Source organism: Pleurodeles waltl, chromosome 11, assembly GCF_031143425.1.
Source record: "Pleurodeles waltl isolate 20211129_DDA chromosome 11, aPleWal1.hap1.20221129, whole genome shotgun sequence".
In the NCBI taxonomy this organism is placed as follows: domain Eukaryota; kingdom Metazoa; phylum Chordata; class Amphibia; order Caudata; family Salamandridae; genus Pleurodeles; species Pleurodeles waltl.
In genome coordinates this window covers 1,023,418,350-1,023,439,249 of record NC_090450.1, presented here as the reverse complement: position 1 = coordinate 1,023,439,249, position 20,900 = coordinate 1,023,418,350, and the positions used below count along the sequence as shown (strand labels likewise).

General features: G+C 49.2%; 1 protein-coding gene across 1 annotated transcript in view; it reads left to right on the top strand.

Moving 5' to 3' along the window:
- Nucleotides 1–20,900, top strand: part of TMEM132B (transmembrane protein 132B) — an 816,836-nt gene that overhangs the window by 716,025 nt on the left and 79,911 nt on the right. The window contains exon 6 of the mRNA XM_069215373.1: nt 7,691–7,834. Within this exon, the coding sequence (XP_069071474.1) occupies nt 7,691–7,834 (144 nt within the window). The remainder of the gene's footprint in view (nt 1–7,690; nt 7,835–20,900) is intronic.

Genomic DNA, 20,900 nt, shown 5'->3' with positions numbered 1-20,900 from the left:
GCCTCACCTCTGCCCTAATGCCCACTGACAGCTGGTTACCTTCATAAGAGCTGGCGCTCCACAGGCCTGGGACTCCCATGGGTATCCATAGTGTGCCCTCACCTCCTCCTCACCTCTGCCCTAATGCCCACTGGCGGCTGGTGACCTTTATAAGTGGTGGCGCTCCACAGGCCTGGGACTCCCATGGGTATCCATAGTGTGTCCTCACCTCCTCCTCACCTCTGCCCTAATGCCCACTGACAGCTGGTGACCTTCGTAAGTGGTGGCGCTACACAGGCCATGGACTCCCATGGGTATCCATAGTGTGCCCTCACCTCCTCCTCACCTCTGCCCTAATGCCCACTGACAGCTGGTGACCTTCGTAAGTGGTGGCGCTCCACAGGCCTCCCATGGGTATCCATAGTGTGCCCTCACCAACGCCTCTCCTCTTCCCTAATGCCTACTGGCGGCTGGTGACCTTCATAAGTGGTGGCGCTCCACAGGCCTGGGACTCCCATGGGTATCCATAGTGTGCCCTCACCTCCCCCTCAGCTCTGCCCTAATGCCCACTGGCGGCTGGTGACCTTCATAAGTGGTGGCACTACACAGGCCTCCATGGGTATCCATAGTGTGCCCTCACCAACGCCTCACCTCTGCCCTAATGCCCACTGACAGCTGGTGACCTTCATAAGTGGTGGCGCTCCACAGGCCTGGGACTCCCATGGGGATCCATAGTGTGCCCTCACCTGCTCCTCTCCTCTGCCCTAATGCCCACTCACAGCTGGTGACCTTCGTAAGTGGTGGCGCTCCACAGGCCTGGGCCTCCCATGGGAATCCATAGTGTGCCCTCACCTCCTCCTCACCTCTGCCCTAATGCCCACTCACATCTGGTGACCTTCGTAAGTGGTGGCGCTCCACAGGCCTCCCATGGGTATCTATAGTGTGTCCTCACCAATCCCTCACCTCTGCCCTAATGCCCACTGGCGGCTGGTGACCTTCATAAGTGGTGGCGCTCCACAGGCCTGGGACTCCCATGGGTATCCATAGTGTGCCCTCACCTCCTCCTCACCTCTGCCCTAATGCCCACTGACAGCTGGTGACTTTCGTAAGTGGTGGCGCTACACAGGCCTTGGACTCCCATGGGTATCCATAGTGTGCTCTCACCTCCTCCTCACCTCTGCCCTAATGCCCACTGACAGCTGGTGACCTTCGTAAGTGGTGGCGCTCCACAGGCCTCCCATGGGTATCCATAGTGTGCCCTCACCAACGCCTCACCTCTTCCCTAATGCCCACTGGCGGCTGGTGACCTTCATAAGTGGTGGCGCTCCAAAGGCCTGGGACTCCCATGGGTATCCATAATGTGCCCTCACCTCCTCCTCAGCTCTGCCCTAATGCCCACTGGCGGCTCGTGACCTTCATAAGTGGTGGCACTACACAGGCCTCCCATGGGTATCCATAGTGTGCCCTCACCAATGCCTCACCTCTGCCCTAATGCCCACTGACAGCTGGTGACCTTCATAAGAGGTGGCGCTCCACAGGCCTGGGACTCCCATGGGTATCCATAGTGTGCCCTCACCTCCTCCTCACCTCTGCCCTAATGCCCACTGACAGCTGGTGACCTTCATTGAGCTGGCGCTCCACAGGCCTGGGACTCCCATGGGTATCCATAGTGTGCCCTCACTTCCTCCCCACCTCTGCCCAAATGCCCACTGGCGGCTGGTGACCTTCGTAAGTGGTGGAGCTACACAGGCCTTGGACTCCCATGGGTATCCATAGTGTGCCCTCACCTCCTCCTCACCTCTGCCCATATGCCCACTGACAGCCGGTGACCTTCATAAGAGCTGGCGCTCGACAGGCCTGGGATTCCCATGGGTATCCATAGTGTGCCCTCACCAATGCCTCACCTCTGCCCTAATGCCCACTGACAGCTGGTGACCTTCATAAGAGCTGGCGCTCCACAGGCCTGGGACTCCCATGGGTATCCATAGTGTGCCCTCACTTCCTCCTCACCTCTGCCCAAATGCCCACTGGCGGCTGGTGACCTTCGTAAGTGGTGGCGCTCCACAGGCCTGGGACTCCCATGGGTATCCATAGTGTGCCCTCACCTCCTCCTCACCTCTGCCCTAATGCCCACTGGCGGCTGGTGACCTTCATAAGTGGTGGCACTACACAGGCCTCCCATGGGTATCCATCGTGTGCCCTCACCAACGCCTCACCTCTGCCCTAATGCCCACTGGTAGCTGGTGACCTTCATAAGTGGTAGCGCTCCACAGGCCTGGGACTCCCATGGGTATCCATAGTGTGCCCTCACCTCCTCCTCACCTCTGCCCTAATGCCCACTGGCGGCTGGTGACCTTCATAAGTGGTGGCGCTCCACAGGCCTCCCATGGGTATCCATAGTGTGCCCTCACCTCCTCCTCACCTCTGCGCTAATGCCCACTGGCGGCTGGTGACCTTCATAAGTGGTGGGGTGTACTCTTTGGCTTGAATTCCAGTGAAGGAGTCTCACTTCTCAGTGAGTTCGGGGTAGGGATTTACTCAGTCTCACTCTTACACACTCACTCTCACTCGGTCTCATTCTTATTCTGACTCACTCACTCAGTCCATCTAACTCAGTCTCACTAAATCACATTCATTCTCATTCAGCCCCACTCATTCTCATTCAATCAATCTACCTCTGACTCCTTCATCACTCAATCAAACTCTGGCTCTCCTACTTTCACTCATTCTCTCTTGTTTCCACTGAGTCCCACTCATTCTAACTCACACTCTTTCACTCATTCTCTGACTCAGCATTACTCATTTACTGATTCAGTGTCACCTATTTTCTGACTCACTCAGACTGTGACTCACTTAGACTCAGACTCACTCACTAACTCAGTATCAGTCATTCTAGCCAGTCTCACTTAGTCACACTCATTTTCACTCATTCTCAGTCAGTCCTACTCTGATTCATTCACTTTCACAGACACACCTAGTCTCAATCATTCCCACTCATTCCCACTCGGTCCCACTCATTCAGACTCTGGCAAACTTAGTGTCTCTGATTCTCACTCTTTCTCACTCAGACTGTGTCTCACTCAGCCTTACACACAGTAAAACTCACTGCCATGGTATGTTATGTCAATGTGTAACGCCCAACGTATCACCAGTGAGGGTATCCAGGTGCTGGGGCAGGAACGCAGGCCGGGTAGCGCTCCTAGTTGAACAGCCAGGTCTTCTATTTCTTATGGAAGTTGGGTAGCGAAGGAGCTGTCCTGATGTGTTTGGGGAAGTTCATTCCACTTCTTGGGGGTGGTGAAGGAGAAGGCACGCCCTCTTGACTTGCTTCTGCTGATGTGCAGGATTCGTGCGAGGGTGGGAGATGCGCAGTATTTGTGCAAGGGTGGGAAATGTGCAGGATTCATGTGAGGGTGGGAGGTGCGCAGGATTCGTGCAAGGGTGGGAGATGCGCAGGATTCATGTGAGGGTGGGAGATGTGCAAGATTCGTGTGAGGGTGGGAGATGCACAGGATTCGTGCAAGGGTGGGAGATGCACAGGATTCATGTGAGGGTGGGAGATGTGCAAGATTCGTGCGAGGGTGGGAGATGTGCAGGATTCGTGCGAGGGTGGGAGATGTGCAGGATTCATGCGAGGGTGGGAGATGCACAGGATTTGTGCAAGGGTGGGAGATGCCTAGGATTCGTGCGAGGGTGGGAGATGTGAAGGATTCGTGCAAGGGTGGGTGATGTGTAGGATTCGTGCGAGGGTGGGAGATGCGCAGGATTCATACGATGGTGGGAGATGCGCAGGATTCATGCGAGGGTGGGTGATGTGCAGGATTCGTGCGAGGGTGGGAGATGCGCAGGATTCATGCGAGGGTGGGAATGATGGCGCATAGCTGCCTGCATGGATGGCAGAGTTGAAGCTGGTCATTGATGTTGCTGGTCTGGTGTTGTGGAGGGCTTTGTAGGCATGGACGAGCAGCTTGAATCAGCCATGTTTCTGGATGGGTAGCCAGTGTGGATCATCCAGATAGGGAGTGATGTGAGCGCTTCTGAGGACGTCCAATGGACCCTAACGGTTGAGTTTTGGGTTGTCTGGAGTTTTGCCTTGGCTGGTTAGGATGACGACGTATAGTGCAGTGTCGTAGTCGAGTGCACTGGTTATAAGGGCCTGGGTGACCGTGCACCATGTGTGCTTGGGGAGCCGTGTGACAATCTTGTGAAGCATTCTGAGAATGACGCAGCAGTATGTGGTCAAAGCAGTACCCTGTGTATTCATCGTGAGCCATTCCCCTCACAGTAATGCTCACTGTAATTATCTCTCACAGGTAGACTCACAGACATTCTGTCTCACATTAACACTCACTGTCATTCTCCCTCACAGTAATGCTCACTGTAATTATCCCTCACAGGTAGACTCACAGACATTCTGTCTCACATTAACTCTCACTGCCATTCTCCCTCAAAATAACACTCGCTGCCATTGTCCCTCACATTAACACTCGCTGCCATTCTCCCTCACATTAACACTCACTGCCATTCTCCCTCACATTAACACTCGCTGCCATTCTCTCTCACATTAACACACGCTGTCATTCTCCCTTCCACTAACACTCGCTGCCATTCTCCCTCACATAACACTCGCTGCCATTCTCCCTTTCACTAACACTCGCTGCCATTCTCTCTCACATTAACACTCACTGTCACTCTCCCTTACATTAACACTCACTGCCATTCTCCCTTCCACTAACACTCACTGCCATTCTCCCTCACATTAACACTCGCTGCCATTCTCTCTCACATTAACACTCGCTGTCATTCTCTCTCACATTAACACTCACAGCCATTCTCCCTAACATTAACACTCACAGCCATTCTCCCTTCCACTAACACTCACTGCCATTCTACCTCACATTAACACTCACTGCCATTCTCCCTCACATTAAAACTCACTACCATTCTCTCTCACATTAACACTCATTGCCATTCTCCCTTCCACTAACACTCACTGCCATTCTCCCTCACATTAACACTCACTGCCATTCTCCCTTCCATTAACACTCACTGCCATTCTCCATTCCACTAACACTCACTGCCATTCTCCCTCACATTAACACTCACTGCCATTCTCCCTCACATTAACACAAATTCTCCCTCACATTAACACTCACTGCCATTCTCCCTCACATTAACACACATTCTCCCTCACATTAACACTCACTGCCATTCTCCCTCACATTAACACTCACTGCCATTCTCCCTTCCACTAACACTCTCTGCCATTCTCCCTTTCACTAACACTCGCTGCCGTTCTCCCTCACATTAACACTCACTGTCACTCTCCCTTACATTAACACTCACTGCCATTCTCCCTTCCACTAACACTCACTGCCATTCTCTCTCACATTAACACTCGCTGTCATTCTCCCTCACATTAACACTCACAGCCATTCTCCCTAACATTAACACTCACAGCCATTCTCCCTTCCACTAACACTCACTGCCATTCTCCCTAACATTAACACTCACAGCCATTCTCCCTTTCACTAACACTCACTGCCATTCTACCTCACATTAACACTCACTGCCATTCTCCCTCACATTAACACTCACTACCATTCTCCCTCACATTAACACTCATTGCCATTCTCCCTTCCACTAACACTCACTGCCATTCTCCCTCACATTAACACTCACTGTCATTCTCCCTCACATTAACACACATTCTCCCTCACATTAACACTCACTGCCATTCTCCCTCACATTAACACTCGCTGCCATTCTCCCTCACATTAACACTCACTGCCATTCTCCCTTCCATTAACACTCACTGCCATTCTTTCTCACATTAACACTCACTGCCATTCTCCCTCACATTAATACTCACTGCCATTCTCCCTCACATTAACACAGATTCTCCCTCACATTAACACTCACTGCCATTCTCCCTCACATTAACACTCACTGCCATTCTCCCTCACATTAACACTCATTGTCATTCTCCCTTCCACTAACACTCACTGCCATTCTCCCTCACATTAACACTCACTGTCATTCTCCCTCACATTAACACAAATTCTCCCTCACATTAACACTCACTGCCATTCTCCCTCACATTAACACTCACTGTCATTCTCCCTCACATTAACACACATTCTCCCTCACATTAAGACTCACTGCCATTCTCCCTCACATTAACACTCGCTGCCATTCTCCCTCACATTAATACTCACTGCCATTCTCCCTCACATTAACACAGATTCTCCCTCACATTAACACTCACTGCCATTCTCCCTCACATTAACACTCACTGCCATTCTCCCTTCCACTAACACTCACTGCCATTCTCCCTCACATTAACACTTACTGCCTATCTCCCTCACATTAACACTCACTGCCATTCTCCCTCACTTTAACACACATTCTCCCTCACATTAACACTCACTGCAATTCTCCCTCACATTAACACTCACTGCCATTCTCCCTTCCATTAACACTCACTGCCATTCTCCCTCACATTAACACTCACTGCCATTATCCCTCACATTAACACTCACTGCAATTCTCCCTCACATTAACACTCACTGCCATTCTCCCTTCCATTAACACTCACTGCCATTCTCCCTCACATTAACACTCACTGCCATTCTCCCTTCCACTAACACTCACTGCCATTCTCCCTCACATTAACATTCACTGCCATTCTCCCTTCCACTAACACTCACTGCCATTCTGCCTCACATTAACACTCACTGCCATTCTCCCTCACATCAACACACATTCTCCCTCACATTAACACTCACTGCCATTCTCCCTCACATTAACACTCGCTGCCATTCTCCTTCACATTAACACTCGCTGCCATTCTCGCTTTCAATAACACCCACTGCCATTCTCCCTCACATTAACACTCACTGCCATTCTTCCTCACATTAACACTCACTGCCAGTCTCCCTCACATTAACACACATTCTCCCTCACATTAACACTCACTGCCATTCTCCCTCACATTAACACACATTCTCCCTCACATTAACACTCACTGCCATTCTCCCTCACATTAACACTCCCATTCTCCCTTCCACTAACACTCACTTCCATTCTCCCTCACATTAACACTCATTCTCCCTCACAGTAACACTCACTGCCATTCTCCCTCACATTAACAATCACTGCCATTCTCCCTTCCGTTAACACTCACTGCCATTCTCCCTCACATTAACACTCACTGCCATTCTCCCTCACATTAACATACATTCTCCCTCACATTAAAACTCGCTGCCATTCTCCCTCACATTAACACTCACTGCCATTCTCCCTTCCACTATCACTCACTGCCATTCTCCCTCACATTAACACTCACTGCCATTCTCCCTCACATTAACACGACTGCCATTCTTCCTTCCATTAACACTCACTGCCATTCTCCCTCACATTAACACTCATTGCCATTCTCCCTCTCATTAACACACATTCTCCCTCACATTAACACACATTCTCCCTCACATTAACACTCGCTGCCATTCTCCCTCATATTAACACTCACTGCCATTCTCCCTTCCACCAACACACACTGCCATTCTCCCTCACAGTTACTCTCACTGTTGGTCTTCCTCCCTGAATGCTTTAATAGTGTCTCTAGCAGACCTCCTCTCACTCCAGATTGTTCATTTGTCACCAGTACTCACTGGCCTGGTCTCTTACCTGCGTCTCCTCTTTTGTGCAGGACACAGAGGTCTTGAACACGGCGACCCTGACGGGCAAAGTGGTGTCCACTCCTGTGAAGGTCGTGGCGGTGCAGGAGGACGGCTCTGTCATTGATGTGTCCAGTTCCACTCAGTGCAGATCAGCTGATGAAGATGTATTAAAGGTAAAGTGACCTCACCCTGACCTTTCAGACTCCTCTAAGTAAAGTTTCTTAAAAGCACTGATTTTGGGGAAGTCAGTTCATTGTCCAAGTTGCATAGTTCTGAAAAGGGATCAAGCATTTGTTTTGTTCAGTGCATTGACAGAATTCTCCTTTGTATGTACACTTGGAGGATAGCTTCTATTTTCTTTCAGTCATTTCACTGTGTGGATTAAATCTGGTGGTGATTGGCACATCTCTGAATGTTCAATGGGGCAACAGCATGGACCCCAGACTAAGGGGGTCATTATAATCCCCAGTGGTTCAGCCCACTGTGCCGTGGCGGGTGAAAAGACCGCCACCGGCATGGCGGGCTGAACCACCATATAAAGAACACATGGAGGGCCGCCATAGGTGGACCTCCTCCACCGCCAGGCTGCTCCAACAGGCAGCCTGACGGTGGAGGGAATCATTATCCGACAGGGCAGCGCTGCTGCCCCTCGGATAATGATCCCTACTGCCACCAGCCTTTCCCTGGCGGCTTCCCCCACTTGGCATGGGCAGTGCAGGGGCCCCTGTACAGTGCCCCATCACGCAGGTTACGGCCCGATTTACGGGTAGTGATCTGCACGACGGGTGCAGCTGCACCCGCCGCACAGTGGCATTAGCCGCTGGCAATGTCCCGGCCAAGCGTTCTGCTGGGCCGGCAGGCAGAAACACTGTTTCTGCCCACCGGCCCAGTAGAATGTTCTGCGGCCAGCATGGTCCCAGGGGAGCTGGCGGTCAGTGAAATGACTGCCAGCAAGATGCACCCTGTACAAGCAGGAACCACCACTCTAGACAGGGAATGCTAGACCCACATTAACAGGTAACCTGTGCTCACCCTCTGGTTGCTTGGCACAGAACAGTCAGATTTTTCTATAGAGGTGATGTGTGAAGTATTTGTGCAACACACACAGGGTAAAATAATGAAAACACCACCAAAGACTCCACATAGGTTTAGAAAAACAGAACATATTTATCTGAGCACAATAAGACCAAAACAACAAAAATCCAATCAGTGGAAGTGGAGATATTCATTTTTAAAGATTAAACTCAAAATAATGCTTAGAAGTCACTAGTGGTCAAAAGGTTACTTGAGGCTATGAGGAACGGGTACAAATCCAAAGTTCAGGCCGACCGCGATGAAGGGCAGACTGGCTACAGGACCCACGCAGGGTTTGCTGAGAAAGTACGAAATAAAGTGTCTTCATTGAAAACACAATGCATCATTGCCGAGCTGTGCAAAGGGGAGTCCCGTGTCATCATCGAGCTCCATCGAAGTGAATGTGATGCATCATCGTCGAACCAGGTAGGCTGTGAATCCACTGTCATCAAGCAGCCTCTGCATCAGCGACGAGGGGCAATGCGGCGAACTTTCTCCTGCGGTTGATGCATAGCATCATTGTTTGCAGAAATCAGCTGCAGCACCCACTTCTGAGCCCCAGAGCCTGGTGTGGGGACCTCAGGCAAGGGTAAGATTCACAAAAAGCTGAGTCCAGTGCACCAGCAGGATTGTTGGAAGTCGTTTGGGTTCCTGAGACTTCAGACAACAAGAGGCAAGCCAGCAAACCCTTGAAGATCACTTGGAGGGAAGGCAGAGGCCTTCCAGCAGAGTCAGGGAGCAGCAGGCAGCAGAGCAACACTCAGAAAAAAATCCTTCCAGAAAAGCAGTCTAGTTCAGTCCTTTAACCAGCACAGCAGTCCTTCTGGCAGAGGTTCAGTTCAAGTCCCAGTAGTGTCTGATTTCAGGAGGTCAAAGACCCAGTACTTATACTCAAAAGCGCCTTTGACATAGGGGATGATTTCACAGGAACTCGCTGAAGTGCACAAGTCTCCCTTTCAACCCAGTCATGTCTGCCAGTCTAGCTATGGGGGTAAATCAGCCCTTTAGGTGGGGACCGGATACTACCCTTTGAAGGCCAAGATTGAGCCCCTCCTATCTTTCCTGCCAAGGAAGGCCCATCAGTCTGCAGATGAATGCCGATGCAGTTGAGTGTCCCGTGTTGTGGCTGTTCAGAGGAAATGCACAAATGTAGCTGTCATCCAGTCCAACCCTGACACGTATTGGAGACAGGCTGTCAAGGACACAGAGAGGTAAGGGCAGAGAAATGCCTACTGTCAAAGAGTAGCATTTCTAAAACAGGAATGTAAAATCCAACCACACCAGTAAGGAGGATTTATTATTATCATCCCAAACATATCAAACATGAAAAGGCTATTTCTATCTGATCAGGAATTACATCTTAAATGTGTATTAAGGAAATCCCAATGCTGGCCTCTGAGAGGGGTTGGCCTCAGAGTAGTGAAAAATGAAATAGTCTGTTTGTCAATAGCAGGACTTGTAAAACATAAGAACATGTTTAACCTTTTAATTACATAGCACCCTGCCCTTAGGGCTATTTAGGGACTACCTAAGGGGTGACCTATATGGCAAACAAAAAGAAGGTCAGAAAAAGGGGAAGAAGGCAAAATGTTCGGAGTGACCCTTCAGAGAGGGCCATGTTTCTGCAGTGCCTATGTCTTGGACGCCAGTGTCCATAAGTCAGATGTCAGTGTCCATGAGTCAGATGTCAGTGTTCAAGAATCAGATGTCAGTGTCCATGACTTGGATGTCAGTGTCCATGAGTCAGATGTCAGTGTTCAAGAGTCAGATGTCAGTGTCCATGACTTGGATGTCACTGTCCATGAGTCAGATGTCAGTGTCCATGAGTCAGATGTCAGTGTTCAAGAGTCAGATGTCAGTGTCCATGACTTGGATGTCAGTGTCCATGAGTCAGATGTCAGTATCCATGAGTCAGATGTCAGTGTTCAAGAGTTAGATGTCAATGCCCATGACTTGGATGTCAGTGCCCATGAGTCAGATGTCAGTGTCCATGAGTCAGATGTCAGTGTTCAAGAGTCAGATGTCAGTGCCCATGACTTGGATGTCAGTGTCCATGAGTCAGATGTCAGTGTTCAAGAGTCAGATGTCAGTGTCCATGAGTCAGATGTCAGTCCCCACGAATCAGAAGTCCTGGGCACCACAGGGCTACAGGCACAGAGGAGTTTTACAGTTGCACAGTGCACCTCACTTTCATGCACATTGTATCTCTCTATGATGCACATTCTACCTCACTATGATGCAGATTGCACCTCACTATGATGCACATTGCATCTCTCTATGATGCACATTCTACCTCACTAAGAAGGTTGGTACCAACTTACTGCTGATCGATGTAAGCCACTGTTATTTTACATATGTACATACTATGCTTTTTAGGTTTTGTATTTTAGCCAAAAACCTCCTTCAAACAAAATTGGGTAACTTATAAATATGCACATGTCTCATCTCACTGTATATTTTCATGTATAATGAGTAGCCATTCATCGCCTGCTTGGGTAGTGTTTAAGCCATGAAAAGTAAATAAGAGAACATTGCTATAAGACTCATAAAATCCCTGGATCAAACCCCCCTAGGGTTTTTCATGAGGAACATAAGATCTTACCTGGATCCTGGTCCTGGGGGGGCTTCTTATGATGAACATAAGTTCTTACCTGGATCAGGGCTTCAGGGGTTCCTCTCACAGAATATATGTTCTTACTTGGATTAGGTCTTCGGGGGGGGCTCTTAAGAAACATAAGTTCATACCTAGATCAGGTCCTCAGGGGGGGTCCTTTCGCAGAACATATCTTCTTGCCTGGATCAGGTCCTCAAGGGGGTCCTCCTGCAGAACATAAGTTCTTAGATGGATTTGGATCTTAGGGGGGTCCTCTTGAAGAACATAAGTCCTTACCTGGATCATGTCCTTAGAGGGGGGTCCTCCTGAGGAACATAATTCTTACCTGGACCAGGGCCTCGGGGAGGCTCCTCTTGCAGGACATAAGTTCTTACCTGGATCAGGTCCTCTGGGGGTTCTCTTACGGAACATGCATTCTTACCTGGATCAGATCCTCAGGGAGGTCCTCTCACAGAGCGCAAGTTCTTACCTGGAGCAGGTCCTCAGGAGCATACTCCTGTGGAACATAAGTTCTTATCTGGATTAGGGCCTCGGAGGTGGGCCTCTCTCACAGAACATAAGTTCCTACCCTTGTCAGGGCTTCAGCAGGGGGTGGTGCTCCCTGGATCGAGATCCTTAACATTGGGGGCTCCTTTCAAGGAAAATAAGATCTTACCTGGATCGGGGTCTCGGGGGTCCTCTCAGGGAACATAATTTCTTACCTGGATCAGGGTCTCTGGGGGGGTCCTCTTGAGGAACATAAGTGCTCTTCTGGATCCAGGTCTTCAAGAAGGGGGATCCTCTCTAGGAACATAAGTTCTTACCTGGATCCAGGCTATCAGGGGGGGTCCTCTCGGCAAACATAAGTTCTTAGTTGGATCAGGGCCCCGGGGGAGGCTCCTCTTCAGGAACATAAGTTCTTACCTGGATCAGGACAGCAGGGTGTGGGGGTCCTCGTGAGGAACATGCGTTCTTACCTGGATCAGGGCCTCAGGGAACCCCTTTTGAGGTACATTTTCGCTTACGCCCGCAACCTCTACCATTATTCATCAACACCCAAATGTCTGAATACAAAGAGAGTGAAGCTTGAAGTGGGGCAGTCGGAATGACCATGAGCTATTTGTGTGGGGGGTCTACATATATAAGGTTCAATGACACAAAGCACTCTGCATCAGGCTTTGCAACAAGCTAGTGGGCTCGTGTCTGTATGTCCCTGTCAGTCTATCCCTACCTGAAGGGTGGGAATGGGGACACATCTCTGATAGGAGTCCATGTGGGTTACCAGGCCCTGCATCCAGTTACTTTCTTGGGGCTTGTTTCCAGAGTCCGAGATGTTTATATTGTTTGTAGTTTCTACTCTCTGCTGTCTTTCTAGGTTTGAGCTTCAGGAATGTCACTGAGGTGCTTATTGTGATGCCATGTAAAGGTTCAATGAATTTTCTGCATCTCTTTGGGACCTGGCAATTATTGGTTTAAAAATTAAGCAATGAATCAAAAAGCTACCAGTTGAGCATCTGGGAACACCCCTGCAGGGGAACGCCCCTGCAGCAAGTCTTTCTGCTGTGGTGTAACCCGATGCTTTGATTTTTGGATGTTTGTTTTTTACCACCGCCGTGATGTGAGGATGATGAACACCGTGAGACACTGACCGTGCCCTAATACTTCAAGTAACGCGACCACCATGGACAACCCTGCCCTGGATCAGGAGATGTGATTGGTGCTGACATGTGTTTTATGAATCTCTTATGCTATAAAAAAGAGCTTGGATGTGGTAGGTAGTTAAGTACTGGTGATCACTAGTGCTATAAACCATAATCAATCAATCAATCAGACATTTGTAAAGCGTACTACTCACCCGCGAGGGTCTCAAGGCGCTGGGTGGGGGGGGGGGTAGTTGCTACTGCTCGAACAACCAGGTCTTGAGGCATCTCCTTAAGATCAGCAGGTCCTGGGTCTGCGTAGGTGGATGGGGAGGGTGTTCCAGGTCCTGGCGGCGAGGTGAGAGAATGATCTGCCGCCGGCTGTAGCCCTGTGGATGCGAGGAACGGTGGCGAGGGCGAGGTTGGTGGAGCGGACCTTTCGGTTAGGGGTGTAGAAGGTGAGTTGTTCGTTGAGGTAAGCTGGTCCGGCGTTGTGGAGTGCTTTGTGGGCGTAGGTGAGGAGCTTGAAGGTGATCCTCTTGTTGACGGGGAGCCAAAGCAGGTCTCTCAGGTGGGCGGTGATGTGGCTGTGGCGTGGGATGTCGAGGATGAGGCGTGCGGAGTCGTTCTGTATATGTTGCGGTCTTTTCTGGAGTTTGCCCGTGGTTCCCGCATAGAGAGCGTTGCCGTAGTCCAGTCTGCTGCTGACGAGGGCCTGGGTGACCGTCCTTCTGGTTTCAGTGGGGATCCACCTGTAGATCTTGCGGAGCATGCGGAGGGTGTTGAAGCAGGATGATGAGACGGCGATGACTTGATGGGTCATGGAGAGCGATGAGCCCAGGATGAATCCCAGGTTGCGTGTGTGGTCGGTGGGTGTCAGTGCGGTTCCTAGAGTGGCTGGCCACCAGGAGTAGTCCCAGGTAGAGGGGGTGGAGCCGAGGATGAGGATCTCCGTCTTGTCAGAGTTCAGTTTCAGGTGACTGCTCTCCATCCAGTCGGCGATGGCCTTCATTCCGTCGTTTAGGTTGGTTTTGGCGGTGGCGGGATCCCTGGTGAGTGAGCGGATCAGCTGGGTGTCGTCGGCGTATGAGACAATGTTGAGGTTGTGTGATCGGATGATGTTGGCAAGCAGTGCCATGTAGACGTTGAAGAGGGTCTGTAGGAAAGTACCATCTTGCCTGGCATGTTACCCCCATATTTCACTGTATATATGTTGTTTTAGTTGTATGTGTCACTGGGACCCTGCCAGCCAGGGCCCCAGTGCTCATAAGTGTGCCCTGTATGTGTTACATGTGTTATGACTAACTGTCTCAATGAGGCTCTGCTAATCAGAACCTCAGTGGTTATGCTCTCTCATTTCTTTCAAATTGTCACTAACAGGCTAGTGACCAATTTTACCAATTTACATTGGCATACTGGAACACCCTTATAATTCCCTAGTATATGTTAATGAGGTACCCAGGGTATTGGGGTTCCAGGAGATCCCTATGGGCTGCAGCATTTCTTTTGCCACCCATAGGGAGCTCTGACAATTCTTACACAGGCCTGCCACTGCAGCCTGAGTGAAATAACGTCCACGTTATTTCACAGCCATTTTACACTGCACTTAAGTAACTTATAAGTCACCTATATGTCTAACCTTTACCTGGTAAAGGTTGGGTGCTAAGTTACTTAGTGTGTGGGCACCCTGGCACTAGCCAAGGTGTCCCCACATTGTTCAGGGCCAATTCCCCGGACTTTGTGAGTGCGGGGACACCATTACATGCGTGCACTACATATAGGTCACTACCTATGTGTAGCTTCACAATGGTAACTCCGAATATGGCCATGTAACATGTCTAAGGTCATGGAATTGCCCCCTCTATGCCATCCTGGCATTGTTGGTACAATCCCATGATCCCACGGGTCTGTAGCACAGACCCGGGTACTGTCAAACTGCCTTTTCAGGGGTTTCACTGCAGCTGCTGCTGCTGCCAACCCCTCAGACAGGTTTCTGCCCTCCTGGGGTCCAGCCAGGCTTGGCCCAGGAAGGCAGAACAAAGGACTTCCTCAGAGAGAGAGTGTTACACCCTCTCCCTTTGGAAAAAGGTGTTCAGGCAGGGGAGGAGTAGCCTCCCCCAGCCTCTGGAAATGCTTTCATGGGCACAGATGGTGCCCATTTCTGCATAAGCCACTCTACACCGGTTCAGGGACCCCTCAGCCCTGCTCTGGCGCGAAACTGGACAAAGGAAAGGGGAGTGACCACTCCCCTGACCTGCACATCCCCTGGGAGGTGCCCAGAGCTCCTCCAGTGTGCTCCAGACCTCTGCCATCTTGGAAACAGAGGTGCTGCTGGCACACTGGACTGCTCTGAGTGGCCAGGGCCAGCAGGTGACGTCAGAGACTCCTTCTGATAGGCTCCTTCAGGTGTTGCTAGCCTATCTTCACTCCTAAGTAGCCAAACCCTCTTTTCTGGCTATTTAGGGTCTCTGCTTTGGGGATTTCCTTAAATAACAAATGCAAGAGCTCATCAGAGTTCCTCTGCATCTCTCTCTTCACCTTCGGCCAAGGAATCGACTGCTGACCGCGCTGGAAGCCTGCAAAACTGCAACAAAGTAGCGAAGACGACTACTGCAACTCTGTAACGCTGATCCTGCTGCCTTCTCGACTGTTTTCCTGGTGGTGCATGCTGTGGGGGTAGTCTGCCTCCTCTCTGCACTAGAAGCTCCGAAGAAATCTCCCGTGGGTCGACGGAATCTTCCCCCTGCTACCGCAGGCACCAAAGAACTGCATCACCGGTCCCCTGGGTCTCCTCTCAGCACGACGAGCGAGGTCCCTTGAATCCAGCAACTCTGGATACTAATACTATACTGCATATTTTTGGTATTGTGTACATATATCTTGTGTATATTTGCTATCCTCATACTGAGGGTACTCACTGAGATACTTTTGGCATATACTCATAAAAATAAAGTACCTTTATTTTTAGTATATCTGTGTATTGTGTTTTCTTATGATATTGTGCATATGACACTAGTGGTACTGTAGGAGCTTCACTCGTCTCCTAGTTCAGCCTAAGCTGCTCTGCTAAGCTACCATTATCTATCAGCCTAAGCTGCTAGACACCCTATAAACTAATAAGGGATACCTGGGCCTGGTGCAAGGTGTAAGTACCCCTTGGTACTCACTACAAGCCAGTCCAGCCTCCTACAGGGTCGGGCTGAGGGATGATCCTTGGGGTATGCCGCAGATGGTCTCGGTGGCTGCAGATCGGAAGGGAGGGAGGCGGACTCTCTGGGTTCTGCCGGTGAGGAAGGATGTGATCCAGTCCAAGGCTTTTTAGCGGATCCCTGCGTCGTGGAGGTGTGTGCGTAGGGTGTGGTGGCAGACGGTGTCGAAGGCAGCCGAGAGGTCCTGGAGGATGAGGGCCGCAGTTTCGCCTCTATCTAGCATGGTCCTGATGTCGTTGTGGCGGCTATGAGGGCGGTCTCGGTGCTGTAGTTGCAGAAGTAATCAAGAGCTTGGATGTGGTGGGTGGTGAAGTACTGGTGATCACTAGTGCTATAAACCAGAAGTAAACAAGTGCTTGGATGTGGTGGGTGGTGAAGTACTGGTGATCACTAGTGCTATAAACCAGAAGTAAACAAGTGCTTGGATGTGGTGGGTGGTGAAGTACTGGTGATCACTAGTGCTATAAAAGGAAGTAAACAGGAGCCTGGATGTGGTAACTAGTAAAGTACTGGTGATCACTAGTGCTATAAACCAGAGGTAATCAAGAACTTGGATGTGGTGGGTAGTGAAGTACTAGTGATCACAAGTGCTACAAACCCTAAGTAATCAAGAACTTAGATGCAGTCGGTAGTGAAGTACTCATGAACACTAAAGCTATAAAAGGAAGTAATATGAGTTTGGATGTGGCAGATAGTGAAGTACTGGTGAACACTAGTGCTATAAAAGGAAGTATACTAGAACTTGGAAGTTGTAGGTAATGAAGTACTGGTGATCACTAGAGCTATAAAAGGAAGTAAACAAGAGTTTGGATGTGGTAGATAGTGAAGTACTGGTCATCACTAGTGCTATAAAAGGAAGTAAACAAGAGCTTGTAAGTGGTGAAGTACTGGTGACCACTAGTGCTATAAAAGGATGCAAACAAGAGCTTGGATGTGGTGGGTGGTGAAGTGCTAGTGATCACTAGTGCTACAAAAGGAAGTAAACAAGTAATTGGATGTGGTAGGTAGTGAAGTATTGATGATCACTAGTGCTATTGAGCGATAGTAATGATGAGCTTGGATGTGGTGGGTGGTGAAGTACTGGTGATCACTAGTGCTATAAAACAGAAGTAAACAAGAGCTTGGATGTGGTAGGTAGTGAAGTAATGGTCATCACTAGTGCTATAAAAGGAAGCAAACAAGAGCTTAGATGTAGTGGGTAGTGAGGCACTGATGATCACTAGTGCTATAAAAAAGAAGTAATCAAGAACTTGGATGTGGTGGGTAGTGAAGTACTAGTGATCACAAGTGCTACAAACCCTAAGTAATCAAGAACTTAGATGCAGTCGGTAGTGAAGTACTCATGAACACTAAAGCTATAAAAGGAAGTAATATGAGTTTGGATGTGGCAGATAGTGAAGTACTGGGGAACACTAGTGCTATAAAAGGAAGTATACTAGAACTTGGAAGTTGTGGGTAATGAAGTACTGGTGATCACTAGAGCTATAAAAGGAAGTAAACAAGAGTTTGGATGTGGTAGATAGTGAAGTACTGGTCATCACTAGTGCTATAAAAGGAAGTAAACAAGAGCTTGTAAGTGGTGAAGTACTGGTGACCACTAGTGCTATAAAAGGATGCAAACAAGAGCTTGGATGTGGTGGGTGGTGAAGTGCTAGTGTTCACTAGTGCTACAAAAGGAAGTAAACAAGTAATTGGATGTGGTAGGTAGTGAAGTATTGATGATCACTAGTGCTATTGAGCGATAGTAATGATGAGCTTGGATGTGGTGGGTGGTGAAGTACTGGTGATCACTAGTGCTATAAACCAGAAGTAAACAAGTGCTTGGATGTGGTAGGTAGTGAAGTAATGGTCATCACTAGTGCTATAAAAGGAAGCAAACAAGAGCTTAGATGTAGTGGGTAGTGAGGCACTGATGATCACTAGTGCTATAAAAAAGAAGTAACAAGAGGTTGGATGTGGTAGGTAGTGCAGTAATAGTGATCACAAGTGCTATAAACCCTAAGTAATCAAGAACTTAGATGTAGTCGGTAGTGAAGTACTCATGAACACTAAAGCTATAAAAGGAAGTAACATGAGTTTGGATGTGGTAGATAGTGAAGTACTCGTGAGCACTAGTGCTATAAAAGGAAGTAAACAAGAGCTTGGATGCAGTAGATAGTGAAGTACTGGTGATCGCTAGAGCTATAAAAGGAAGTAAACAAGAGCTTGGATGCAGTAGATAGTGAAGTACTGGTGACCACTAGTGCTATAATAGGAAGTAAACAAGAGCTTGAATGTGGTGGGTGGTGAAGTGCTAGTGATCACTAGTGCTACAGAAGGAAGTAAATAAGTGATTGGATGTGGTAGGTAGTGAAGTATTGATGATCACTAGTGCTATTAAGCGATAGTAATCATGAGCTTGATGTGGTGGGTGGTGAAGTACTGCTGTTCTCTAGTGCTATAAAATAGAAGTAAACAAGAGGTTGGATGTGGTAGGTAGTGAAGTACTGGTCATCACTAGTGCTATAAAAGGAAGTAAACAAGAGCTTAGATGTAGTGGGTAGTGAGGTACTAGTGATCACTAGTACTATAAAACAAAAGTAACAAGAGGTTGGATGTGGTGGGTAGCGAAGTACTGGTGATCACTAGTGCTATAAAACAGAAGTAATAAGAGTTGGATGTGGTAGGTAGGGAAGTACTAGTGATCACTAGTGCTATAAAGGCACTAATCAGGAGCCTGGATGTGGTAGGAAATAAAATACTAGTGATCACTAGAGATATAAAAGGAAGTAAACAAGAGCTTAGATGTGGTGGGTGTTGAGGTACTGGTGATCACTAGTGCAATAAAACAGAAGTAACAAAAGGTTGGATGTGGTAGGCAGTGAAGTACTAGTGATCATTAGTGCTATAAAAGGAAGTAAACACGAGCCGGATGTGGTGGGTGGTGAAGTATTAGTGATCACTATGCTATAAATCAGAAGTAAACAAGAGCTTGGATGTGGTGGGTGGTGAAGTACTGGTGACCACTAGTGCTATAAAAGGATGTAAACAAGAACATGAATGTGGTAGGTAGTGAAGTACTGATGATCACTAGTGCTATTAAGCGGAAGTAATCATGAGCTTGGATGTGATGGGTGGTTAAGTACTGGTGATCACTAGTGCTATAAGTAACTCTCCACCGAAGTCACCATCACCTTAATGACCTCCATCCACTCTGGATTCCCAGCGGACCCCAGCCCGCATCACTTCTACAACCTGGGAAAAGAAGTAATCCGAGCCCCCCTCACTGAAATCTTCAAAACTTCCATAGCCACAGCCGCCGCCCCTAACGCCTAGAAACACATCAAGATCAAATTTCTTCTGAAGAAACCCTCAGCAGAAACCAGTAAGCTAAAAAACTACCACCCCATTTCTCCCTTTCCATTCCTCTCCAAAGTCCTGGAAAACGCCATCAACCACCAGCTCAAGGACTACCTCGAACACAACAACCTGCTCGTACCATCCCAATCTGGCTTCAACCTAACCACACCTCCTTCCATTCAGGCCATACACAAAGGATCCGCCTCCCACCCTATGTCTCCTCCGCAAATACATCATCTGTGGTGTTCCTCAGGGCTCCTCCTTCAGCCCCAACCACTTCACAACCTACATGACTCCTCTAGCAAACATCGCACACACCCACAGACTCAACATCATTTCCTATGTCGACGGCACCCAGTTCGTCCTCTCTCTCACAGATGATGCCACCACCACACAGACCAACTTCCAAAACACCATGGCTGACATCGCCACATCGATGAGGACCAACTGTCTCAAGCTGAACTCTGACAAGACGGAGATCCTCATTTTTGATAACAAGCCATCCCCCTGGGACAATTCGTGATAGCCCACCGCCCTAGCTCCCACCTGGGTCCTTCAACCGGCATGCAATCTAGGGATCATCCTGGACACCAAACTTACCATGAAGCAACAAATCAACGCCATCTCCTCCCCCTGCTTCCACATCCTCCTCATGCTCTGCAATATCTTCCGATGGATACCCATCTCTACCGGGAAAAGTCACACAGACCCTCATCTCCAGCCTTCTCGACTACAGCAACACACTCTACGCAAAGCAGCTCCTGAACCGCCTTCAACCCATCCAGAATGCCACAGCAAGGCTCATCCTCAACCTCCCCAGAAGAACCAGCTTGACTCCCCACCTCAGGGCCCTTCACTGGCTCCCTGTCTGCAACCAATGTCTCTTCAAACTCCTCACGCATGCCTCCAAGGCCCTCCACAACGCTTGACCTACTTATATCAGCAACCTCCTCACATTCCACCGACCGACCAGAAAACTACGCTCAGCTACCCTCGCCCAAGCCCACGACCTCCGTATCCACCGTGAGCGCCTCAGTGAGTGCTCCTTCTCCCACCGCAACACCAAAGCCTGGAACGACCTTCCCCTCCACCTGTGCACCTCCCCTTCCCTGAAGGACTTGAGAAAGCAGCTCAAGACCTGGATCTTCGACTACCACCAACAACTGGGCAAGAACCCTACACGACTTCAGCGCCTTGAGGCCCAGCCAGGGTGAAAACCGTGCACTCTAAAAGAAACTCCTGATAAAACAGAAGTAAACAACAGCAGAGATGTGGTAGGTAGTCCAGTACTGGTGATCACTAGTGCTGTAAAAGGAAGTAAACAGGTGCTTGGATGTTGTGGGTGATGAAGTACTGGTGATCACCAATTATTTAGTACCTTTTT